Here is a 23,650-nt window from a genome sequence, read left to right as displayed (position 1 = left end):
TTTTGTAAATGGAAAAATTAATTAAAAAATGAAAAATATCCACTAAAATAGAAACCTTAACGTTTTTGGTTTTAGCGCGTAATATTCACAACTCAATAGATCCCAGGTCACTTTAGTAACTGGAACTTTAGCATCCAAGGCTCTCCTACTATAAATATATAAATAAGCAATTAGCACGATCTCCACACCACAATTTTTTATGGTATGTAACTGAAAGTAAAACAGGACATTTTTTTTCTAATCCGATATTTCGAACTAGGTTTATAAATATATGTAAGTAATAATCTAAATAATTTACATCCAGCTTCGTCACAGCAAAGCTATTCTTCCCACGCATTTCAATACCACTTTCCGCTCAAAGAACAAGCAGTAATCTTTAATGCTCCGTACTGAGACTATTATAAAGAGGTAAAGTAAGAGAAAAGTAAAGTCGATCGGATAGCTCAGTGCGACTAGCGGCTGACCCACACTTCACTTCGCCTTGAGGTATGTGAGTTCAAGCCCAGCCCAGGCCATCGGAAAAACAAAAAGGCTAACGCGCCAGTATAAAATTCTAAATATGAATCTGGCGCTTAGACTGGAATATGCGGGCATCTGATCGACCTATGAGGGAGCAGTACGGCAAGAGATAAGGGCTTGCGGCTCGGTGATACTCCCCCATAGATCCCTACCGAAGGGCGTTGACGCCTAAGAACGGTGTAATACATACAAAGTAAGAGAAATGTAATTTCTGGACCATATTACCAGGAGTGAAAAGTATGAAATTCGAAGACTTATCATGCCAGAAAAATCAAACTTTGGCCGAAGAAGATTTCCTGGATGAGAAACCTTCAAGAATAGTGTAATTGTAGCTCAGTAGACCTCTTCAGATCAGCTGCAAAGAAATTGCATTACTTCAGATGGCTGATGACAACAAACCTACTATCGGAGAATAAACCACAACAAGAAGAAGAAAGGCAAAATTTGTCTTCTAAAACAAAATTTTAGATTTTAAATCAGCCTCCAAAGTTCTGAAATATATAAAGTATTGAAGGTCAGTTTTTATTTAATATGTTAAGTTATTTATTACCTCGTTCCTTCTCTCCTCGGCATTTAACTTCTTCACATCAGCCGATCTTGGACGTTCTTCTTTCATTTTGTGCTGTAATCGCGATATCTCATCTCTGAGTTCATTTATCACAGTTTGATATTGAGTCACATGATAGGAAACATCAAAAACGTTTCGTTCAATTTTTGTCGTAATGTTGTTGGCTCTATCGGCGTAGATAAGAGTGTTCCTCGATTCTTCTTTCTGCCCTGCACTTGGGGAGACATGAGCAATCATCACTGTTTTACAGTTGCCGCAGAGAGCGTCTTTTAACAGTCTAGTTAGTTTAGAATCCCTATAGTTTACGTATCTAAAAATAGGATTTTAAGGTCAATATTATTTTTTGAGTAAAAATTATCCTTATTTAATTTATCATAAATAAATTAAAGGACATGGAATACCAATAAATAATCTAAATCAAAATATTTTTTAAAGGATAGAAAGTGAGAGAAATTTATTTAACCTTCGGATGACCAAGGGGGGTAAATTTGGACCCCAGTTTATGTTTTTCTTTAATAAATTCAAAAGTGCTTTCAATTTTTAACTCATTATTTTTTTATTTGACATTAATATCATTCTAGATATCCTCATATTTTGAAATAAAAAAAATTCCCTATATTTTACGAATAAAAAATATATTCTGAAGTTGATGTTTAGTAAAATACCGTCTATTATGTGGAATTCCAAGTAGTTTTACACTGCGCGTTATCAAAATCTATTTTTAGACGGTGGTGCCTGTTATGTACGAATCATGACATTCCTGTCTGCTACAGTTAGTGATTATTATTATTTCCTGGCTATAGTTTCTTAGTATTTTGTGTACAGATAAGATATGGCCGGCAAATATCTTACTGAGGCCGAGTTACAGGAAATTGTTACTGCTAGCGATTTTTATGATGATATAGAAGATGAAATAGTATCAGAAAACGAGGATGTATTGTTAGATGAAAATTTAAATGCTGAAAACGTTCATTCCAGGTTATTTTTGACCTGCGGTCATTTTTTACCCCCGTTGGTCATTCGTGTAAAAAAGAGGTTGGTCATCGGAAGGTTAAAACGATATAGCGATAGGCACTACTGGGATGGCTAATCCAACTAATTCGTTAAGTAGCTATGTTTCTGTAAACGCAGCGTCGCCAGCGTATCTAAGTCGGAGATTAGTATGACGTTGTTCGAATTGTGAATTAATGTTGATATAAAATTAACAAAGTAGTAAAAATAATATATATTTAATTTTTTGTGAAAGAACCAAAAGAAGACAAGTAAACAAACAAAAATATAAAGAACCAAATTAGTTAAAACCAAATGACGGTGCGCGGTGTACAATTGAGATAACCGTTTTGACGATATGAATTGAATGGGATGAATGCATAATGACATCAAATGTCAAGCGATTCCATCATTCGTCTTTATTAAATTTACTTTTAAAAATTGTTTTTCACAACGTGCATTTGAATGATGTAAAGTTAACACAGAAAATGCAAAGTCACTCAAATTAGCAAATAGAGGATTACCGTCAGAATGTTTTATTTGACCCACTTTAAACTAGAATTCATCCAAATTTTCGAATTCTATTGGAATATTCTGGTATTGTTGAAGTGTCCTCTATTCGTCATCCATCTTTGTTTTAACGAGATCTAAAATGCGTTTATCTCGAAAACAGTTGAGTGTAGCGAGATGAATGTAGTATAACTTTTTTAAGTAAAAATATTAAGAGCATAATAATTTTGATTCAAAAAGTATGTAGAGTGGAGGATAATAAAATTGAACGTATTAAATGAGCGCTGAAAGACGTATGTGGCGCCCTTTGGGTAATACAACATTTTTGGTGGCGAATTTAGATTTCTCATCCAAAAAACCACCGCTTACCAAATTTCGTGTTATTATCCCATGCTTGTCAGGAAATATTCAAGAATAAATAAAAATAAAAGTTTAATTTTGACAACCTGTATTTCGGTTATTATCAACTTTCGTACTAAGGTAGGTAAATTAGCTTAAATCGACCTAATTTAAGCTCAGAAATCAGAGGTTAAGCTATGGCCCATTCTTTACCAAACACCCTATATATATTTTTAAAAAATATGCCTTATAAATCGGTCAAAATGTTTAAGGTCATTACTTATTCTAAAGTAAAGAAAGTCTTATAGGGATTACTAAAGATTTTAATTTTTGTGGAAATGGCGTTTGTTTTATTTTTCACTTTTTACTAAAAAATTTGAAAGGGTCCTAATATTTTCATGTTAACTTGCTTAATTTTAATGATATTAACTTCTTTCGGTACTCATTTAATATGTATTTCTGAGTACTTTGACAAATGTATATTAAGTATATTTTGTAAAATGCATCGTTTTCCTGTTAACACGTTGACGGACGGAACGTCTATAGACGTCTAATTTCCATTGATGTAATGTGACACAACGTCTATAATGTTGCATTTTTCCCTATTCTACTTTGCAAAATACATATAGTGTCACAAAACTTGCTTCTACATTTGTCGCACTGTCCGTCAACGTGATAATTAGGCTTGAATAATTATTTGAGTAGGTACTCGCTGAAAAAAAAAATACAATGAATTACCTATAACTCACTTTGAATTAATAATAATAGTGTATTGTACAACAAGAGAGAAAAAAGACATATTTCTCACGAGCGCAGAAGTTTGTTGGCACGAGCCGAGGCACGAGGCGAGTGCCGCAAATCAAGCGAGAGAGAAATATGTCATTTTCTGTCGTGTTGTACACTGTACTTTTTCTATGGATGCGTTTTTGCCAAGAGTTCAAACTTCAAAATTAAATAATTTAGGTGCTTTTAGGTATATTATATGCCTAAATTGAAATAGAATACATATTTATATATACATAGGTATTTAATATTCTTAATATTTATATATTTATTTATTTAAAACTATAATTCATAGTTGAACAGCCCTAAAAGGTAAATTTGATAAGTTTTGACAAGTTTGAACACATTTTGTTTGACAGAAATAATTGTGTTTGTATTGTGCATGTTACCATGGAAATTACAATCATATGTATGTAAACCGGCGGTGAACCCGTGAGAAAAAGTATTTCTCACTGCAATGGCCGACTTTTCTCACTGCCTGAGAAATTGTTCGTTTTGAATGTATGTAAGTAGTGAGAGAAGTTGCACATTGTATAGCATCCATAGAAAAAAGGTTTTTCAAAGCGTTAATTTTGGTAATGATAACTTTTTTGTAAAAATTTACAATTTTTAAGTAATTTACGAAAAACCGCTTTAAAACACGCATTTTTTCACGAAAAATTAAAATCGTTGATCTTTAATAACTCAAAAAGTATTGATTTATTTTAATAACTCTATCTAACAAATTCTGCTTATAATTTGTCCTTTTATCGATTTGTGGAGTTATTTTTAATAAAGTAATTTTCACCCCCGAGAAGGGGCGGTATCCACCTTCAGCGTAAAGACGCATTTGTTTCTTGGGGTATTCTCTAACCACTGACCAACCTTCGTGAAAATCGATGAAGGTTCCCCGAAATTGAAGGTAATAGTTGATTTTTTTTCCTTAGGTGACTGCACTATGCAAAAGAAATTGCAATTTAATGATCTAAATGCGCGTATTTTGGGAGCTCATAAATTATTAAATGATATGTAGTCGCCAAATGATTAATTTAATTAATTTTAAGTACAACTCTCTCTTAAGCCGGGAAGATGGGCTGGTTTTCTTGCGAAGGGGTTGTAGCTCAATAATCGAAATGCGCGTGATTTAATTAAGAGTTTATTCTTGGAATATATATAGGAATTATATCCGCGATACGATAAATTTTAATTTTTTCTAGCATGTTTCTCTTAAGTTAAATCAATTAAAGAGTTGCTTGGGGTGAAGGGGATGAGCTCAAAAATCTAAACTATAGCATTTCAAGAGCTTATAAATAGCTCGTAATTCTGCCGCAAATATCGATTCAATATCCCTATTTTTAAGTAGTGGGGGGGGGGGAGGGAGGTTTAGTCATCCACCACACTAAAATCACACGGGGGGGGGGTTGAGTACACCTGGCAACGCAGTACGTTATTTTAAACAAATTTTGCACTCCGAAAATTGTTCTCAAAAAACGTTTTTTTTAAAGTCTAGGAAAATTTGTAACCTAGTTTTACTAGGGGTTATGTATGTCTTCTCAAAACTTGACATATTTGGCCTGGATATTGTAGGCCGTAGCATGTTGTTGAAAAAATATTGTGGGTGGTGTTATTACCTAGGATATCAAATTCTTAATATTTTTTTCGTGTTATGTGTGTTAACTTGTTTGTGTAATCTGTATCTTAGATGCAATTATGTAATTAAAGTTTTTTAAGTTTTTGTAACATATTCGTGTTTGTGTGTTGCATATGCATTGTGGATTGAACATAGATAACCTAATAAAACTAGGTTATAAATCTTCGCAGAATTTTTTCAAAATAACCTTATTTGGGAACGATTTTCGGAGTGGAAATTGAAACGTCAAACATTAGTTAACTAAAAATGTAATTTTCATTACACCATAATTGTGGCTTAATCCCATATAAACGTAATGTTTAAAATAAAATTTAATTTAAAATTGATGTTTCTATACGTTTTTATATTTGCTGCATATGTACTTGATCCATTGCTTTTATTTCGATGAAATCACGTTATCGATTTATTTTCTACAAAGCTAATGATAATTTTCGTATAATTTAAATATTAGGGGAGAGTGGGGTTACTTGTTACTTGATATTTATAATAATTATTTTATATAAATAAGAATTGATATAAATATGCATGGTTTGCATTTATCAAAACAATTTTAAATTTTAATGAAGACACCTGGAAATTCTATGCAAAAAGTAGCTGCAAATGAATAAGTGGATGCTATTATTTCTGGTGATAGAGGGAGAATCATAACGGGGTCTCCTATATTTATTTACGTCAAACAAAGATGCAAATTACTTTAAAGAAAAATCTACCTTCAGGATTTAGAAGCATCATATAAGCCCTTGAAAAATAACTGGATTAATCCCGAGCTTTTTGCGATTCGTAGGTTGCAAAACCTATTGAAGTTAATCCATGTTTTTGATGTTGGGTAACAGCTAACTTGACAAAAAAATAACAAATATTTTGCTCATACTAATAAAATAAACAACTTTACTGTAGAAGGTGATCCTGACAGAGTCTTCAGTTTCATCTTCATCAAGAACTGAGGTCCTGCGTAAATCCAACTGCATTGTGCACTTAATTGGAAAATCATTAGTGAAGTTCTCAAGTAATCATTCAGATTACTGATATAAAATGACTGTGGCTCGTATACCAAAACCAGTTAATAAAGAAATACCAAAAGTAAGCGCAGAAAACAAAAATCTAAAATTTTAACATCACTCTTATACGTAAGGAATTACATAAAAGAAAGCTAAAAGAAAGATACAATTAGAATAGAAATATGCTTTATTGTCATGAAAAATTGTACAATTTTATCGACAAAGCTTATAAAAAGTCAAGAAAACAAAACAATAACAATCCAATTTACTAAAATTATATAAATCGTCAATATATTCACAATAATAACAATAATAATAAAGTTAAACAGAAACAATCGGCTACCGACAACAGCTGTATGCCGAATTTTGCAGGACATACCCAGATATTCAAGTATCGGAGCAACGAGTATCAGACCAATACCGGGTAATCATAAGAAACAACCTTATCCCAGAGGCTAGACGCAATACCATCAGAAGCGAAGTCGAACGGGAGATTCAGAACGATGTTGTAATTGAAGATCAAGTCCCTGTTGAAGTTCATGAGCAGATTCCTGAGCTTGCCATACAAGAAACTCAACCTGACAATACAGAGCAGGAAAACAACGAGTTAGGTGATAATCTAGTAAGCGAAATGGCACGTGCGGTACAGGAGTTTAATGGAACAAACCCACTTAGCAGACCACCGCTACCACGAATAAACTCTTGTAAGAAACTAGGTGCGCTGTTACAAATTGTGAACACTGAAGTCCTACCCAATTATGTCGCAGAAGCCCACACATTAGAATATTTGCACATGCTAATCTACTGTGCAGCAACAGCAATTGCTAATGTAATGGGCGTTAAGATCAGAACACGACGGGGTACTAATAACGAAAGAACTTGTAACAGAATTGCACCTTGGGAAAAAAGGCTGCTCGGAAAGATTGAATTACTACGTAAGGATATTGGTATAGTCACAGAATACATACGAGGTGTAACAAGTAGAAAAGTCATCAGGAGAGCTGAAGAAATAATGCTGAGTACCGCAAGACACTCAAGATATGATCCAGAAAACAACACAGCCCATCAGTGTCTGGATACATTAAAACAAAAACTCTCCGTATATTCAGGGCGACTAAGGAGGTACAAAGTTAGTAACAACCGCAAAAGCGACAATGCTCTTTTTGAGAGTTCTGAGAAGGCGTTCTATCGAAAACTCAATTCCACTGTAGAACGTGTCGATAAGACTTACCCAAGCCAAGAAGAAATTCATGAGTTTTGGGGAAATCAACTTTCCACACCAGCTGCTCTTAACAACAATGCTGGATGGATAGAAGATACGACACAGAACTGCCAACATTACATTACTACCCTTTACGTACCCTTCACTACTGAAGAAGTCTCAAATATCATCAAAGACCTTCATAACTGGAAATCTCCTGGACCCGATGGAGTTCAAAACTTTTGGCTCAAGAAGTTTTGGAGTGTTCATGAATGCTTATCAACATTAATTAATCATGTTATTTCTAATCCGCAGGATATACCAGCATTCCTAACTCAGGGTACCACTTATTTAATACCGAAGGATCAAAATGACACCCAAGATCCAGCCAAATACAGCCCAATTACTTGTCTTCCAACTTTGTACAAATTGGTCACATCCTGTGTAGCCCGGCGTATCTACCAACACTGTGCTCTGAACAATATCATAGAACCTCAACAGAAAGGATGCGCTAAGGGTTCCATGGGATGCAAAGAACAACTCATCATCGACTCAGTAATTTCTAACCAGGCATATTCCAAAAAGAGGAATCTTTTTACTGCCTTCATTGATTACAAGAAGGCCTTTGATTCAGTGCCGCATGAATGGCTTATAGATATATTGAGAATATATAAAGTCGATGATAATATAGTGACCTTTTTAGAGCATATAATGACTGAGTGGAAAACTAGAATTCACCTTCAAATACCTGGTGAAATTAACATCGAAACTGAAAATATCGCAATCAGCCGGGGCCTGTTTCAAGGAGATTCGTTGAGTCCTCTGTGGTTCTGTCTTGCTATGAACCCACTATCTCAGCTATTGAACTCCACAGATGCAGGTTTTAGCATCAAAAATAACAACAATGTGGTGGCGAAGCTTAATCATTTATTGTACATGGATGATTTGAAATTAATGGCTTCCACTCGAAACCAACTCGATGAGATGCTGAAAACTGTAGAAACTTTTTCTAATGATATTACTATGCACTTCGGACTAGACAAGTACCGTATTTTAAATATAGTCAGAGGAAAAGTACAGCCCGGAGGATTCGATATGCAAAATGGCCAGAACATCGAGGCAATGGGTGAAAACGATATGTATAAATATCTTGGAGTAAAGCAAGCGCGGAAAATTGACCATAAACAAATGAAAACAGAGATAACTACAGAGTTTATACGAAGGTTAAAACAGTTGCTTCGCTCACAACTTAACAGTAGAAATTTGTTTAAGGCACTAAACACCTACGCATGTTCCGCGCTTAGCTATTCGTTTGGCATTGTTAAGTGGACAAAAACGGACATAGAGAATCTTCAGCGAAAAGTAAGAACACACCTCACAAAGGCACAAAAACACCATCCTAAAAGTGCAGTAGAAAGAACAACATTACCACGGAATCTAGGAGGAAGAGGACTTATGGATATAGGTGAGCAATTAGATAAACAAATTGCTAATTTAAGAAATTATTTTCAGATGCAGGCTGAGACATCTACTCTACACCGCGCCATTTGCGCAGTAGATGACACAACACCGATCAAACTGAGGGAACCAGAAATGCGCATAAACCACCTCACTAAAGACGAAAAAATACGCACCTGGATGGGTAAACCTCTGCACGGGCGACATCCCAATGAGGTCAGCCAAGACTATGTCGACAATACAGCGTCGAACTATTGGTTGACATCAGGAAAGATGTTCCCTGAAACGGAGGGTTCATTACTGGCTATTCAGGATCAGGTTATACCAACCAGAAATTACCTGAAATATATCGTCAAAGACCCTCAGGTTCAAAACGACAGATGCCGATATGGATGTCAAGCCCAAGAAACCATCCAACATATTACAGGGGGCTGCCAGGCATTTGCTGCAACTGAATACAAGGAACGGCATGACGCAGTGGGAAAAATCCTTCATCAGGAGATAGCTATCAAGTTGGGACTTCTCCAAACGGACCATCTCCCTTATTATCAATACGTCCCTGAGAGTATGCTTGAGGATGGCAACTACAAGCTATACTGGGACCGCACTGTGCTCACAGACCAAGCAGTGGCACATAATAGACCAGATCTTGTACTAGTTAATAAATTAACAAAACAAACAACACTAATTGATGTGGCGATACCTAACAACAATAATCTACGTAGTAAATTTACTGAAAAGATCGCCAAGTACAGAGATCTGGAAATTCAAATACGAAGGCAATGGAGAATGCAAAGTACCCAGACGATACCGATTATCATGTCTACTACTGGAGTCATTCCGAAGACCCTCCTCGAAAGCATCAAAAAGCTGGGTCTGAATGAACATCTTTATAAGACCATGCAGAAAGCTGTACTACTCGCCACGGCCAGAAGTGTACGAAAATTTTTGGGAGATACACCTGCATTCCAAGTCACCTAGGGCTCGATAACACGGAAAGAGTCCCACCAGAGCTCAATCCTTTTTATACCGTAGGTATCTGGGATGAGTCAATTTTCCCCTTAGAGGGAGTGTGAGCCGTATGGCTAAATCTGATAAGTTAAACAGCCAAAATCTGAAGTTAAACAGAAATAATCAATTGCAAAATTTAAGTAAATTGCAAATGCATAGTCTACCTAGTAATTAATAAGTTTAAAAGCTAAGCTGCTGCATATGACACCCAAATATAGACAAAAAAATGATAATAAAAATACTACTTGTGCAAAGGGTACTGTAATTTCTTAGTTATTGATTAAGAAAATCTTCTACTGAATAATATGGTCTTTCAGATAGGTAGGCTTTTGTCAGTTTACGGAATTTGGGGAAAGATGCTGCAGATTTAAGTTGTAGAGGGAGATGTTTGTAAAGTTTTTTTGCGGAATATAATATAGATTTCTTTACTAACTCAGAGGACGGGGTCGGCATATAGACGTCAAACGTAGAATTCCTCGTGAAGTAGTCATGATTAGGTCTTGGTGGAAAGACATGTAGATATTTACGAATTAAGCAAACAGTTTCTAAAATATACAAAGATGGAAGGGTTAAAATTCCGTGATCTTTGAAGTAACTTCTGCAATGTGTTGTCCTTCTGAGTCCAAACAGATATCTAATTGCTCTTTTTTGTAATTTAAAAATAACATCGAATTAGGCAGCTGTACCAGAACCCCAAAAAGGAAGACCATAACGAAGATGTGACTCGAACAAAGAAAAATATGTTATTTTGGAAGATGCTAAAATGGGTTCATTCGAAACAGATCTTATAGCATAGCAAGCTGAGGATAGTTTATTCCTTAACAAATCGATATGGTGGGACCATTTAAGGTTGCTGTCTAAAAAAATACCAAGAAATTTTACAGAATCAACGGTACTGATCTGGCTGTTATTAAAAGGTAAGGGTTGAAGAGCTCCTTTATAAGACAATGCTACTGTTTTATCTACGTTAAACAAAAGTAAATTAGAGTCAGATCAGGTTTTTATTGTCAGTAGATCAGAAGTTATAGTAGCATGAAAAGTTGCAATATTTGAGTTGCTCCAAGTGATACTGGTATCATCAGCAAAAAGAAAGATTTTTCCATCGATTTTTAAACTAGTGATGTCATTAATAAAGATAAGGAAAAGTAGAGGACCCAATACTGAACCTTGAGGTACCCCACATACCATGTTTTTGAGACTAGAGTCTGTATCATTTGCTCTAACCAGCTGTTTCCTATCATCCAAGTAAGATTGGAACCAATCTAAAGAAATACCTCGAATTCCGTAGAAATTTAGTTTTTTTATCAAAATGTTATGATTTACACAATCAAAAGCTTTGGCGTAGTCACAAAAAACGGTGGCAGTGTGAAGATTATGGTTCAGTGCTTGATAAACCTCATGTAGTACAGAAAAGATGGCATCAGTGGTGCATTTATTATTTAAAAAGCCGAGCTGATTTTGTGATAAAATGTTGTTTTCAACTAGAAAGGACATACGTCGGGCTTTTATGAGTCTCTCAATAATTTTGGAGAGTACCGGTAGTAGTGCAATAGGTCTATAATTGCAGATATTAGATATTTCACCACCCTTATGAAGAGGAATAATGATGGCTGTCTTCAGGCACTCTGAAAATTTACCTTTCTCAAAGGAATCAATAATTAGTGAGATGAGGAATTGAAACTAATAATATAAAGAAACTAATAAATAACTTGAAATTGAAACTAATAATAATTAGCAACGAACTTTCGCACTGTTTTGGTATGTCTTTTTCTTCTTATTGTTCTTCTTCTTTTTATATTGACATAGGTCTGTCTGTTTTTAATGTGCCTCCAATAAATAGCCATTCTATCGTTTTCGAGGTCTTTCCACTGATCTTCTCTCTATTGGGAACCGTCTCTTGCCGTCTTTACTACTGTATTTGTTGTCATTCGACTTATGTATGTGGTCATTCCATTTTACTTTCCTGTTTCTTACCCAGTTATTAATGTTCACCATGCATCTCCGTCGTACATCTGTACTTCTAGCTCTGTTTCATAGTGTCTTACGAATTTTCCATCAATTTTTCGAAGGGTTTTCATCTCTAATAGGTCTGGATCCTGCGTATGAAAAAAAAGTTGATTAATAGTAAGCTGAAAATTTGTTAATAGCTTAAGGGTGTCTAGTCGGACAAACTTTGATGTATGGAAACACTTGAACAGGGAAAGTTTTAATTGTGGAACAGGTTAAAAATTTGGAACGTCAGACCACGAAAACGTCCCATGTATTTTGTAGGACAGAACTTCCAATTGATTTGTTACCCTTTCATTAAACTCTCATGCAAAAATCAGACTGCTATTTGTCACCTGTTATAATTCCTGTAATTTGACATGTTCTACGTGTTCCACTCATTAAATTGACCAGTTGTTGATAAATAGCAGTCTGATTTTTGCAGGACAGTTTAATGAAAGGGTCACAAATTAATTGGAAGTTCTGTCCGACAAAATACATGGGACGTTTTCGTAGTCTGACGTTCCAAATTTTTAACCTGTTCCACAATTAACACTTCCCCTGTTCCAGTGTTCCCATACATCAAAGTTTGTCCGAATAGACACTCTTAAGCTATTAAAAAATTTTCAGCTTACTATTAATCAACTTTTTTTTCATACGTGGGATCCAGACCTACAATGTTTCTAGCAATCTTTTTTCCTCTCTGTGCCAGGTCGTGTTTCTGCCGCGTATGTCATTATTGGTCTGACGACTGTTTTGTAAATTCTGCCTTTCATTTCCTTTCCGATATTTTTATTTCTTCACATTGTTCCATTCAGGCAACCTGCGGCTGTGATTTAATCTTCCACTTCTGTTTTGATCTTTTCGTAGCTAGATACTGTCATGCCAAGATATTTAAACTCCGTCACTAGTTGTATTATCTGACCTTCCAGCTCTAATTTACATCTTATCCGATTTGCTGTTATAACCATCATTTTTTGGGGAAATTGACGAGTTAAATTTTCTGGCGGTATTATAATATACTGCCTACGGTAATTGCGGAATGTATCGTTTACCTCTGCAGTTACCACAGCCAGTCCCAACCCCGAATAAAATGTGGAGGGTGATGGCAAGGTTAGCAACCTACCAATGGTAAAAACGAATACTGCTCAAATAAAAAATAATGTTTTTCTATGTGCAATATAAAACACACGCGTGTAAAGAAGCTGGCGCCGCTATGGGGTACAAATATCAAATTTACATGGACCTGTAGAAAAAATTAATATTTAAAAACTTTGATCGTGTTTTCTATTTGTATATAGAATTTTATATACACGCACAAAATTACCCATAATACATATAGTCCAAAAGGCAGCGCTGAAAAATCTCTCTGAATTTACTAAAGCTAGTTTTTTCACAGTTGATTACTGTGATTGTGTAGAGAAACATACTGCGGTCGGTGAAGCGAAACGTAGAACAGGTGTTAATGATAGCTTATCAAAGTTGCTTACCTGCGAACGTAATGCAATACATTTGCTAAGGCTGAAAATATTTACACACATTCTAAATTGAATATAAATAAAATTTCATAAAGAACAAGTAAAACTTCGTTTGTATAATGGTATAAAAAGTTTATTGAAAAACTATTAAAAAATCATCCAAAATGATTGGCAAAACGTTTTCAATCTAGATCAGATCATCTTCAGTGCCTAGAACGAAGTATTTTCACGTTAGAATGAATACAAAAGGTTAAAATTATGACTAGTTAAAGAAAAACTGTGGAATATACTTACGTTCTGCTTAGTACATGAAACTAGCAACCTTGTAGAATAGGTGGCATCGAGAAATATGATTTACGTTTTTAAAAGATGATGTTAGTGGCGACTCTAAGTCGATGTTAAGCGATAAAATTTAAGAGTGCTCAAAGGGCAACATGATTCACTGCTCGATGGTAACGTGTGGTACTTGCCAGTTAGATGGACACAGACCAACAAGAATATAGGAGATGACAATCTATTTATCAGACTGAAGTGACATGACAAGACAGGTAGTCAATTTTTGGTTATGAATTTAAATTTAAATTATCAGTTAAGCTGAATGGATGTTAATAACTGTATTAAAGTGGAATTTAAATTATAATAAAATTAGATTCTATTGTAAAAGTCTAAAAGGCAACTCTCTGTTACAGAACACTTATTGTATTCATTCTAACCTTTTGTATTCATTCTAACGTGGAAATACTTCGTTCTAGGCACTGAAGATGATCTGATCTAGATTGAAAACGTTTTGCCAATCTTTTTGGATGACTTTTTAATAGTTTTTCAATAAACTTTTTATACCATTACACAAACGAAGTTTTTACTTGTTCTGTATGATTTTTAATTGTGGTATACAGCCAGCTACTGGAACTTTCCCATTGATTTTGTTATAAATAAAATTTATTATACTCGGTCAGCTGTATGACGGGACAGAGCCGGTCGATCGGACCCAATGAATGTAGAAAAAAAATTTATGATTGAAATTAATTTACTATACTTCAAAACTTTTGTGGAAGTAGTATTTGTTGTACGCTCTGAGCTTCGCTGGTGTCGCTCCTGGCGGATTACTAATTCAACTTTCACCGGTAATTTTTAAATTTATTATTTAATTGTTATCGCTTAATATTTACAACGCAAAAAAGTAATTAAATTGTAATCGATTTTTTTTAAGATTTTGCTAATCAATTTGACGTTCTATTGATAAAATATAAATTTCTTACTTTCACAATTATCGTGTAGATGGCGCTAAGATTAATAGATTAATTTGTAATTACATATTACGAAACATTAAAAAAACTTAAATTCAGTATTTAAACGTAAGTATATTTAAGGTAAAAATATATACCACAGCTTTAACCAACTAATATTTTTTTATAATTAATGTATTTAATTTTAATTTTAAATTAATCACTTTGACATTTATGTCAAATTTCCGGTAAACGTTTACAGACTTGCCACTACTGGCGCTCGCGAATTTGTAAATATCCCCTCTACGTACGAGCTCACAGCGTATATGAAACATAAATAAAATTATTGTCGGTCAACGATTTTATGGGACAATGCCCGTCGATTAGCAAAAAAAGAGAAATAGTTCGCGCGCGCCATCGGCGTTGCAGGCGGCGCGGCGGCTTGTTTTTTTACCATAAGCAACTGAAATGTTTTTAAATTATATTTTAAAATATGGTTTATAGTAATTTTCAGTAATATTAATAATATACGTGATCTTTCAAAAGAATTTAAAAATATTAAATTTAAAGAGGCATTTGTGAAATTTCCTATTGATCATTAGTTTAATGACGAATTAGCGCCGTACTTAGGCATATAAATCGTTTACGATAGAACAATCATAAACACCATCGAGGAAAATTTTACCTGTCCAGCACACGAGGAAGCTGACACAGAAATAATTTTTCATGATTGCAATATTTTAATCAGAAGTTCGGACACTGATATCCTGGTTAGAATGCTAGGAAATATGAATAAATTATTAAGCTCTTCGAAGATTTGGATAGAAGTTGGCACTGGAAACCATCAAAGAATAATTGACGCTAATAAAGTGTACAAAGAATTTGGAAATTCAATGTGTGAGGCTTTGCCAGGATTGCACGCTTTTACTGGGTGTGACTTTAACCCGGCCTTTTATAAAAAAAAGGCAGAAAGACCCTTGCAATTGGTTCGCCAGAGCGCAGAATTGGAAAAAGCTTTTGCCGATCTCAGGTACTTAATCGAAAACAATAAAGATTAGGTACGTATTTTAAAAAATACAACGATTTGTTTGTAATTTATACGGCATGAAGAAATTAAAATCGGTGAACGAGGCACGATTTGTTTTGTTCTCGAAGATTTAGGTACAAATGTTCGAGTACCGTAAACAATTGCTTTAAATAAAAATGAAATAAAATAAATATTAAAAACTTCGATGGATCGAGTATGCCACCATCTAGTTGCGAGTTAATGAAAGAATTTTTAAGAGCCTACATTGCAAATATTTGGCGCAATGCTCACCGAAAAGTTATAACTAAATTGTGTCCAACCGATCACGGGTGGAAAATAATTGGAGAAAAGTATGAACTTTATTGTCCTAAGGGCAACCAATTACCGCAATTAATCAAGACCGTCGGTATTCAACCTTCGCCAGAAAATTCAAGTATGAAAGTAATACTATTAATTTAAAAAATACATATTTTATCTACTCTATGTCAAATTATGTATAAGTTTTTAGTTTGTGAAAACTGTCATTATAGATAGCAGTGCGTGAAGTGTTTAAAGTGTGCGTGAAGTAACAATGTATTTTAAATGGGACTAACTTTTTCGCACTGTTTTTGACACACTTTCATATAATCAAATATCCTTAACTTTCGCGTTGACATGGTGATGACATAATGAACAATAAATTACGACAAAAGTTTTGACAGTTTTTTGGTTTGAAAGAAGTTAGAATTGTTAAGTGTCAAAGTTCTAAAAATTGTAGAATAGAAATAAATTCCAGTGACGAACAGTTACAGTTTTTTTATTTGTTCATCATAGATAAAATATTGTATGAAACTGTGCGTGAAGTACTTTTTGCGAACTTACGCGATGTATAGCACTCGCTCCGTTGTCGCTCGTGCTCTAAACATCGCGTGCGTTCGCAAAAAGATTTGCGAACTGTTTCATAAATAACTATTTTGATGCAGTATGCGTAAAATGCCCTGTTATGCACACTTCGCGTATTTCAATCGCACTTCCACCCCCTGTATCAAAAAATATTGTTCGGTCTATGTGTAAAAATTGAGTCTCTTGTAGAATCAACTTTTTGTATTGTATTGTTGTGCTATAATTAACAGTTAAATAATATAACTATAAAAAATAAATAATTTTTTTTTGATTCCCTATCCGAAAATCAATCGGAAACGACAGAGCTGGACACGTTCGATCGTGAAAGCAACGTTAATGAGTTTGAGGATGTGAAGGAAGATTTTTCTGACAGAGATTAATTTATTTAAATATTATAGTTGATAAATATTTTTTCTATAATAAACGTTCGATATTATTATAATAGATAATATACGTTTTTACATATGAGTATACTTGCGTTTATATTCTTATTCCAACAATTTATATTTATTTTTATTTATATATAATTTATTTTTTATATATTTTACACTCCTTATGAAAAAGTGGTCCCGGTAAAATTTAACGAAACTTTGGTCAATGATAGTCCTCGGTGAGTAGATTAAAAAAGTCCATGGCCCTAGGTGTGAAAAACTATTATTCTCGAGCTACAGCCTTATGAACTTCTTAAAGTCAGGTACTCGGTTTACGTTAAGTGCACTAATTTACGGTCAAGTGAATGAAAATATCTATTACTGAAAGAAAACAGACTCATTTGCTTCATGCATATTTGCGTGTTGCATATAAATTCGTGGTCAACAATAAATGCATCGTATTTTGGTCTTCAGAAAACCTCCGAAAAGTCCTCAGAAAACTGAAGAAGTGCGATAGAAAATGTGCTGGTAGAGTGACATAACAATTATCATGTTTTTATGAATGCTTCACACTTATCTAATTCCAACACAACTGCAGTTTCACCTTATCTTTAGAAAACTACTGAACAGTGACCAATTTAGGGGGATATAGGGAATTTCCCCCGTAACACGGTCCAGAATTAAAGAAAAAATGAAAAAATTAGAAAAAATTAGAAAAGACGTCCAAGGTGAAAGAGTCGAAACGTCAATAAAATTATTTTTTAAGTTAAATTGTGGCTACTTTCCTATTTAGAATAATAAATTACACTATATTTTAGAATAATATAAAGAAAAAAATGTTAAAACACAATATCACACGTTGAAATATGTTAGCTTACATGCAACTTAATACAGATAGACAAATTCAACCCCATTAACTCCACAGTTAGGAAAGTAAAGGGAACTTATTGCAGATGTTATTACCTATGTCTTTTATGTAATTTGGGTTTATCTATTTTTATATATTTTGAGGTTGGTGTTTTATTGGAAGTCGCCCCCCTCCCCCAAGGCAAATGTTCCGCCATTGCTACTAAGTATCCTGATAGTTCGTTAGTTAACACGACATACATATGATGCATCTAACCGAAATCAGCAAAATCTTACCGTACAGATAGTCGAAGATGACATAAACCCGATTTTATCATAGAAGATTGTAATTAATATTTCGCGTTTATCTACTACCATGTACGTACATATGTATATGCTGGAGATTATTTCTTGCAAATCACCTAAGCTATTTACAAAAACTACTGCTTCGTCGGCATATCTAATTATTTTTAGAGGCGCTCTATTCTGCATGCGTGAAAACCTGAGATCTCTTGTTCTGCTCTAGTAGCACTTATTGTGGTAGTTCCTCAATTTTCTGAAGGCGCTTCAGTAGCAGTGGCGGAACATTTGCCTTGGAAGAGGGGGCGACTTCCAATAAAACACCAACCCCTAAATACATAAAATAGATAAACCCAAACTACAAGACAGATAATAACACGTGCAATATATTGCCCGAATTTTCCTAACTGTCGAGTTAATTGGGTTGAATTTGTCTCTGTGTAGTACGTTTCATGTCACCTAATATATTTTTTTATGTTTCAACAATTTTTTCTTTAATTATGGACCGTGTTACGGGGGGAATTACCCTATTCCCCCTAGATCCGCCACTGTTCAGTAGTTTTCTAAAGATAAGGCGGAACTGCAGCTATGCTGGTAACTGGATAAGCCTTAACCGTTCATGAAAACATGATAATTCCAATGTCGCTACAGCAACACATTTTATATCGCACCTCTTCAGTTTTCTGAATACTTTCAGAGGTTTTCTGAACACTAAAATACGATGCATCTATTTTTAACCACGAGTTCATATGCAACACGCAAACATGCATGAAGAAAATAAGTCTTTCTTCTGTTAATAACAGATATTTTCATTCACTTGAGCGTGAATTCGTGCACTTAACCTCGTGAATTTAAGAATTTCAGAAGACTGTAGCTCTAGAATAATAGTTTTTGAGACCTAGGTGCCCTGGACTTTTTTAATCTACTCACTGAAAACTATCATTGACCAAAGTTTCGTTAAATTTGACCGGGACCACTTTTCCATAAGGAGTGTTGTGGGGTCCTTTAAAAAATGTAGAAATCGCATTTTAAATATAATTTAAAAATACTTCAGTTGCTGATAGTAAAGAAAAAGTAAGCCGCCGCCTGCAACGCCGATGGCATCTAAACATTCCGTATATGTATTTGGCAGCTAGGAGTTTTCTATTGGTTCCTTGCGGCACGCGGTCATATTTCAACCAATAGGCGGCGAGGTGCCAAACACATATACGGAATGTTATTCGGTGCGAAATTCATATACGGAATGTTAAATATTCGTAGACTGAAAAGACAACTTTTTGTTAGTCAGTTAAAAGGAAATTGATTTTAGAATATTTTTTAATGCATTAATAAATAAAAATAAAACAATTATAGTATTTGGAAAGTTATTTGGTGGGAAATTCATATGCGGAATGTTAAATATAAGTAGACCAAGAAAGACCACTTTTTATTGAAGTCAGTTAAAGAAGACTGCTTTTAAAATGTTTTGTTAATGTATTATTAAATAAAAATAAAACAATTATAGTATTTAGAATGTTATTTGGTGCGAAATTCATATGCGGAATGTTATGGTAGGGGAGCAAAGTATGCTAAATGTGCAGTCACTCGAGCGTTATGGAGACCTATTGGGTTGTGAAGAGTAGGTCCTAAAACCAAAAAAAGTTAAGTAAAGTTTTCCATTTTAGTGGGCGCTTGCCATTTTTTAATTTAATTTTCCATTTCCAACAATTGTTTTTTCCGACTATATCGCCATCTATCCATAATTCGAAAAAATGTTTCGAATAAAAGTTACCTATTTTTACACAAGAAATCCAAATCTGTAATAAAAAATGGGGGCTCCTATTTAAGATTTTAAAGTAACCCCCACCCCACCTCTATGGGGGGTCGCGTTTAGTACCATTCGATAGATTTTTCAAAAATATTGAATAGTGTATTTTACAATTTTTTCGACCTGATGTTCATTTCGCGAAATATCGCGGAATTCGTATTTAAAATATTAAATTTACCCCCCGCACCTCTCCGTGGGAAGTCGTTTTTGGTATCATTCGAAAGACTTTTAAAAAATATTGAGCACATATTTTCTAGTTTTTTGATCTGTCATTCATTTCTCGAAATATTCGCTTTTTTGTTGTGAAAATTTGGGACTCACCCATTTCCTTACGCCCGGCTCAAATCGTCTGATTTTTGAAATATATACTCTTTTGCACGTACTTAACTTACCTTATCTTAATCTGACAATTTCGAGTTTTTTTAACGATAGATTTTTATTTTCGGGCCCCCCTTAATGAACTCCCCTGTGTTAAGAGCCAATATATGGTAGAGGTACATCTGCAGGGTACCAGGTTTCTCCCCATATAATAATCGGACCCGCTCGAGTAACTGCAAAAATCCCCGCTTGGGCTCCCCTACTATTACATATTCGTAGACCAAGAAAGACGACCTTTTAATAAAGTCAGTTAAAGAAGGCTGATTTTAAAATGTTTTGATAATGTATTATTAAATAAAAATAAAACAATTATAGCATATCGAATGTTATTTGGTGCGAAATTAATATACGGAATGTTAAATGTTCGTAGATCAAAAATGACTATTTTCGTCTGGTAGCACACAGTCCTAAACTTCAACAGAATTGAATAGCTGCACATATCTAAACATACTAAACAACACGTGCAAGTCATTAAACATTCTGCGAAAGTGAAACCTTAGTCAAATAAAGAAATAATGTCTCTCAACTCTATACCATTTATGAATTTCGCACCAAATAACATTTCAAATACTACGTATTGTTTTATTTTTATTTAATAATACTTTAACAAGTATTTTAATCAATCTCCTTTTATCTAACCCTAATAAAAACTTATCTTTTTCGGTATACGAATATTTAACATTCCGTGTACGAATTTCGCGCCGAATAACATTCCGTATACGCGTTTGGCACCTCGCCGCCTATTGGTTGAAATATGACCGCGTGCTGCAAAGAACCAATAGAAAAGTCCTAGGTGCCAAATACATATACGGAATGTTTAGCTACACGCCGATGACGCGCGCGCGCGAATTATTTCTTTCTTTTTTTGCTGACCGACGGGCGTTGTCTCATAAAATCATTGACCGACCATTTTATTTATGTTTCATATATCAAATACTACTACCACAAAAAATTTAAAGTATAGTAAATGAATTTCAATCATTAATTTTTTTGTACATTCATTGGGGCCGACCGACCAGCTCTGTCCCGTCATACTGCTGACCGACTTTAATAACTTTTATTTATATTCAATTTAGAATGTGTGTAATGATTTTCAGCCTTAATAAATGGACTGCATCACATCCGCAGGTAAGCAACTTTGATAAGCTATCAGTAACACCTGTTCTACCTTTCACTTGACCGACCGCAGTAGGTTTCTCTACACAATCACAGTAATCAACTATGAAAAAACTAGCTTTTTTCGGCGACGGCTCTCCGTCTAATAGTTGCTCAAATGCATCTTCTTTCTTTTATCGTGAAGTCGTCTCGCTAATCTCAGACACAACCGTATAGTAATTTTAGTAATTTTTTTGCGAAGTTAATTACGTTTTGACACACTAAACGTGGCTGGAAATTAATAAACAACGAAGCACACTGCTCATAGCCAATATTATTAATATTAAACAGACATAAATAACATAAATCTTACGCCAATGAATAATAAATTATTTACTGCATAATATAATATACTGATAACAAAAGAGAAAATTATTTATTGCACAAAATAAAAATATTTTGAGGAAATAAATTCCACAAAATTTTATGAGTTTAGACTCCCTCTATTTCTAATAATTTCTATTTTTTTAATGAAAGAGATTATTTGAGCTGTTAAGAGTGTGAGTTAGGAATTTTTGTGTTGTATGCTTCCTACTCTGAATCTGTGAAAATAAATCTCAGCTGAACGAACCGAATTTAACAACATTTTACTGTATTTATTTTTTAAAACTGTTATTTTGTATACATACAGTATATTTATTCTGTTTCACTAAATTCTTCTGAGTGGCTTAACTTTTATTTTGTCAAAATTAAAATTGTGGCTTAGAAGCCAACTATTCTCCCACTCGCCCCTATATAGTTTATCTAGTTACATTTGTTTGTAATTTATGAACAATATTTTATTTTATGTAAAACTGTTTCCACGTATTCTGGATATAGGGTATAAGGGCAACATGAATCAATATTAAGGTAATGGAGTTTAAGTTTATTATTATGTAGTTTATTTTATAACATTACTATTGAAAAGCAAGCTTTCCACTGCGTAACATTACATAAAAGTAGGATTTAACTAAAAATATATTTTATACAATAAATTATATAACATACCTTGCTCCCCCACTTAATGCATTTATGCAATTTCCCAAAGCCAGTAAGGATCTATTAATATGAGCACCTTCTTGCAATCTCTTACCGCTGTTTTTGGTCTTATTGGCTCGTTCAGAACCTGCCAAGTCAATCATAAATAAACGTCCTTGTCTAATCTTGATACGCAAATGATCAGTTTTATTCACTGGAATCGTATGCCTAACGGTGACACTAAGAAGTGCGTGGCTTCTTGAGGATGTTTGGTTCATAGCAGTGGGCTCTATCGTTCTTGCCTTGTTACCCTTGTGAAGCAATTGCATGATCTATAAAAAGGACATAAGGTAGATATTTTATAAACAAATAAAAAATAAACATATTCCACAAAGTAGATATGCCAGTTTATTATTTTAATATTTGGCTTCTTTAGTGTAAGGTCTTTATAAAAATAAAATAAAACTTAAGAAATAATATTATAAACTAATGCGATCATCCAAAACAATGTTTTTCAACAGTTTTCATTGACAGAATGAAGTACCACTTATATGTAAATAAACTTCTATATATTTAAAGACTTCTTTACTCACAGTTCGCTATGTGCTATTTGTTATGCGACTACGCTGTATGCGTCCAAATATTTGTCTTTTGAAGTGGGTCAAAACCGACAACTGGATGGACAGGCGTAGTTGCTATTCGTGCTTGTGTGTTACGCCGGCCTCAAACGACTCGTGAACTTCGCAAGTACAGAATTATTCGCCTACTTGGAAAGTATACGAGTTTGCGATTGCAATGACAAACAAAGCACTCACACGACGTGTAAGTTCCCGTACAGTTCCTGTACAGTTCCCGAGCGTAAACATTTGGCTTAACGACCTTGACAAATGAATCAGTTGTGTGATTCCTAATATATAGACCAGGACATTTAGGAAAAAATAAATTGATATTTAAATACAGCACGTAGTAAGTTACAACTTTTTTCATTGTGTTCAGGATGACACCAGTAAAAAAGTCAACAATAGAAAAATGGCTGGAAATGCATAGTTGCATTTTAAAGTGCATGATATTCATCCAAAAGTGCATAAACATGTCAAAATAAGTGTATTAGGGCCAGATTTTGTTACTCGGGAGTTTTTGAACTGACCATCAGGGCACCCGGTGTCCAGGTTCACTGCTAAGGCACGTCATCTAGAGTTTAGAGGGTTTTCGGCACTAAATTTATGCAAA

At 34.2% G+C, this 23,650-nt stretch overlaps 1 protein-coding gene across 1 annotated transcript in view; it reads right to left on the bottom strand.

The window, feature by feature from the left end:
* The window catches only part of LOC126881401 (kinesin-like protein KIF19), a 676,869-nt gene that overhangs the window by 31,587 nt on the left and 621,632 nt on the right, over window positions 1-23,650 (bottom strand). The window contains exons 6-7 of the mRNA XM_050645662.1: window positions 22,451-22,752; window positions 1,070-1,397 (exon numbers count right to left, since the gene is read on the bottom strand). Coding sequence (XP_050501619.1) covers window positions 1,070-1,397; window positions 22,451-22,752 — 630 coding nt within the window. The remainder of the gene's footprint in view (window positions 1-1,069; window positions 1,398-22,450; window positions 22,753-23,650) is intronic.

The sequence above is a fragment of the Diabrotica virgifera genome, chromosome 3, assembly GCF_917563875.1.
Source record: "Diabrotica virgifera virgifera chromosome 3, PGI_DIABVI_V3a".
NCBI lineage: Eukaryota > Metazoa > Arthropoda > Insecta > Coleoptera > Chrysomelidae > Diabrotica > Diabrotica virgifera.
Note: the sequence above shows the minus strand (reverse complement) of the source record. Positions and strands in the feature narration are given on the sequence as shown.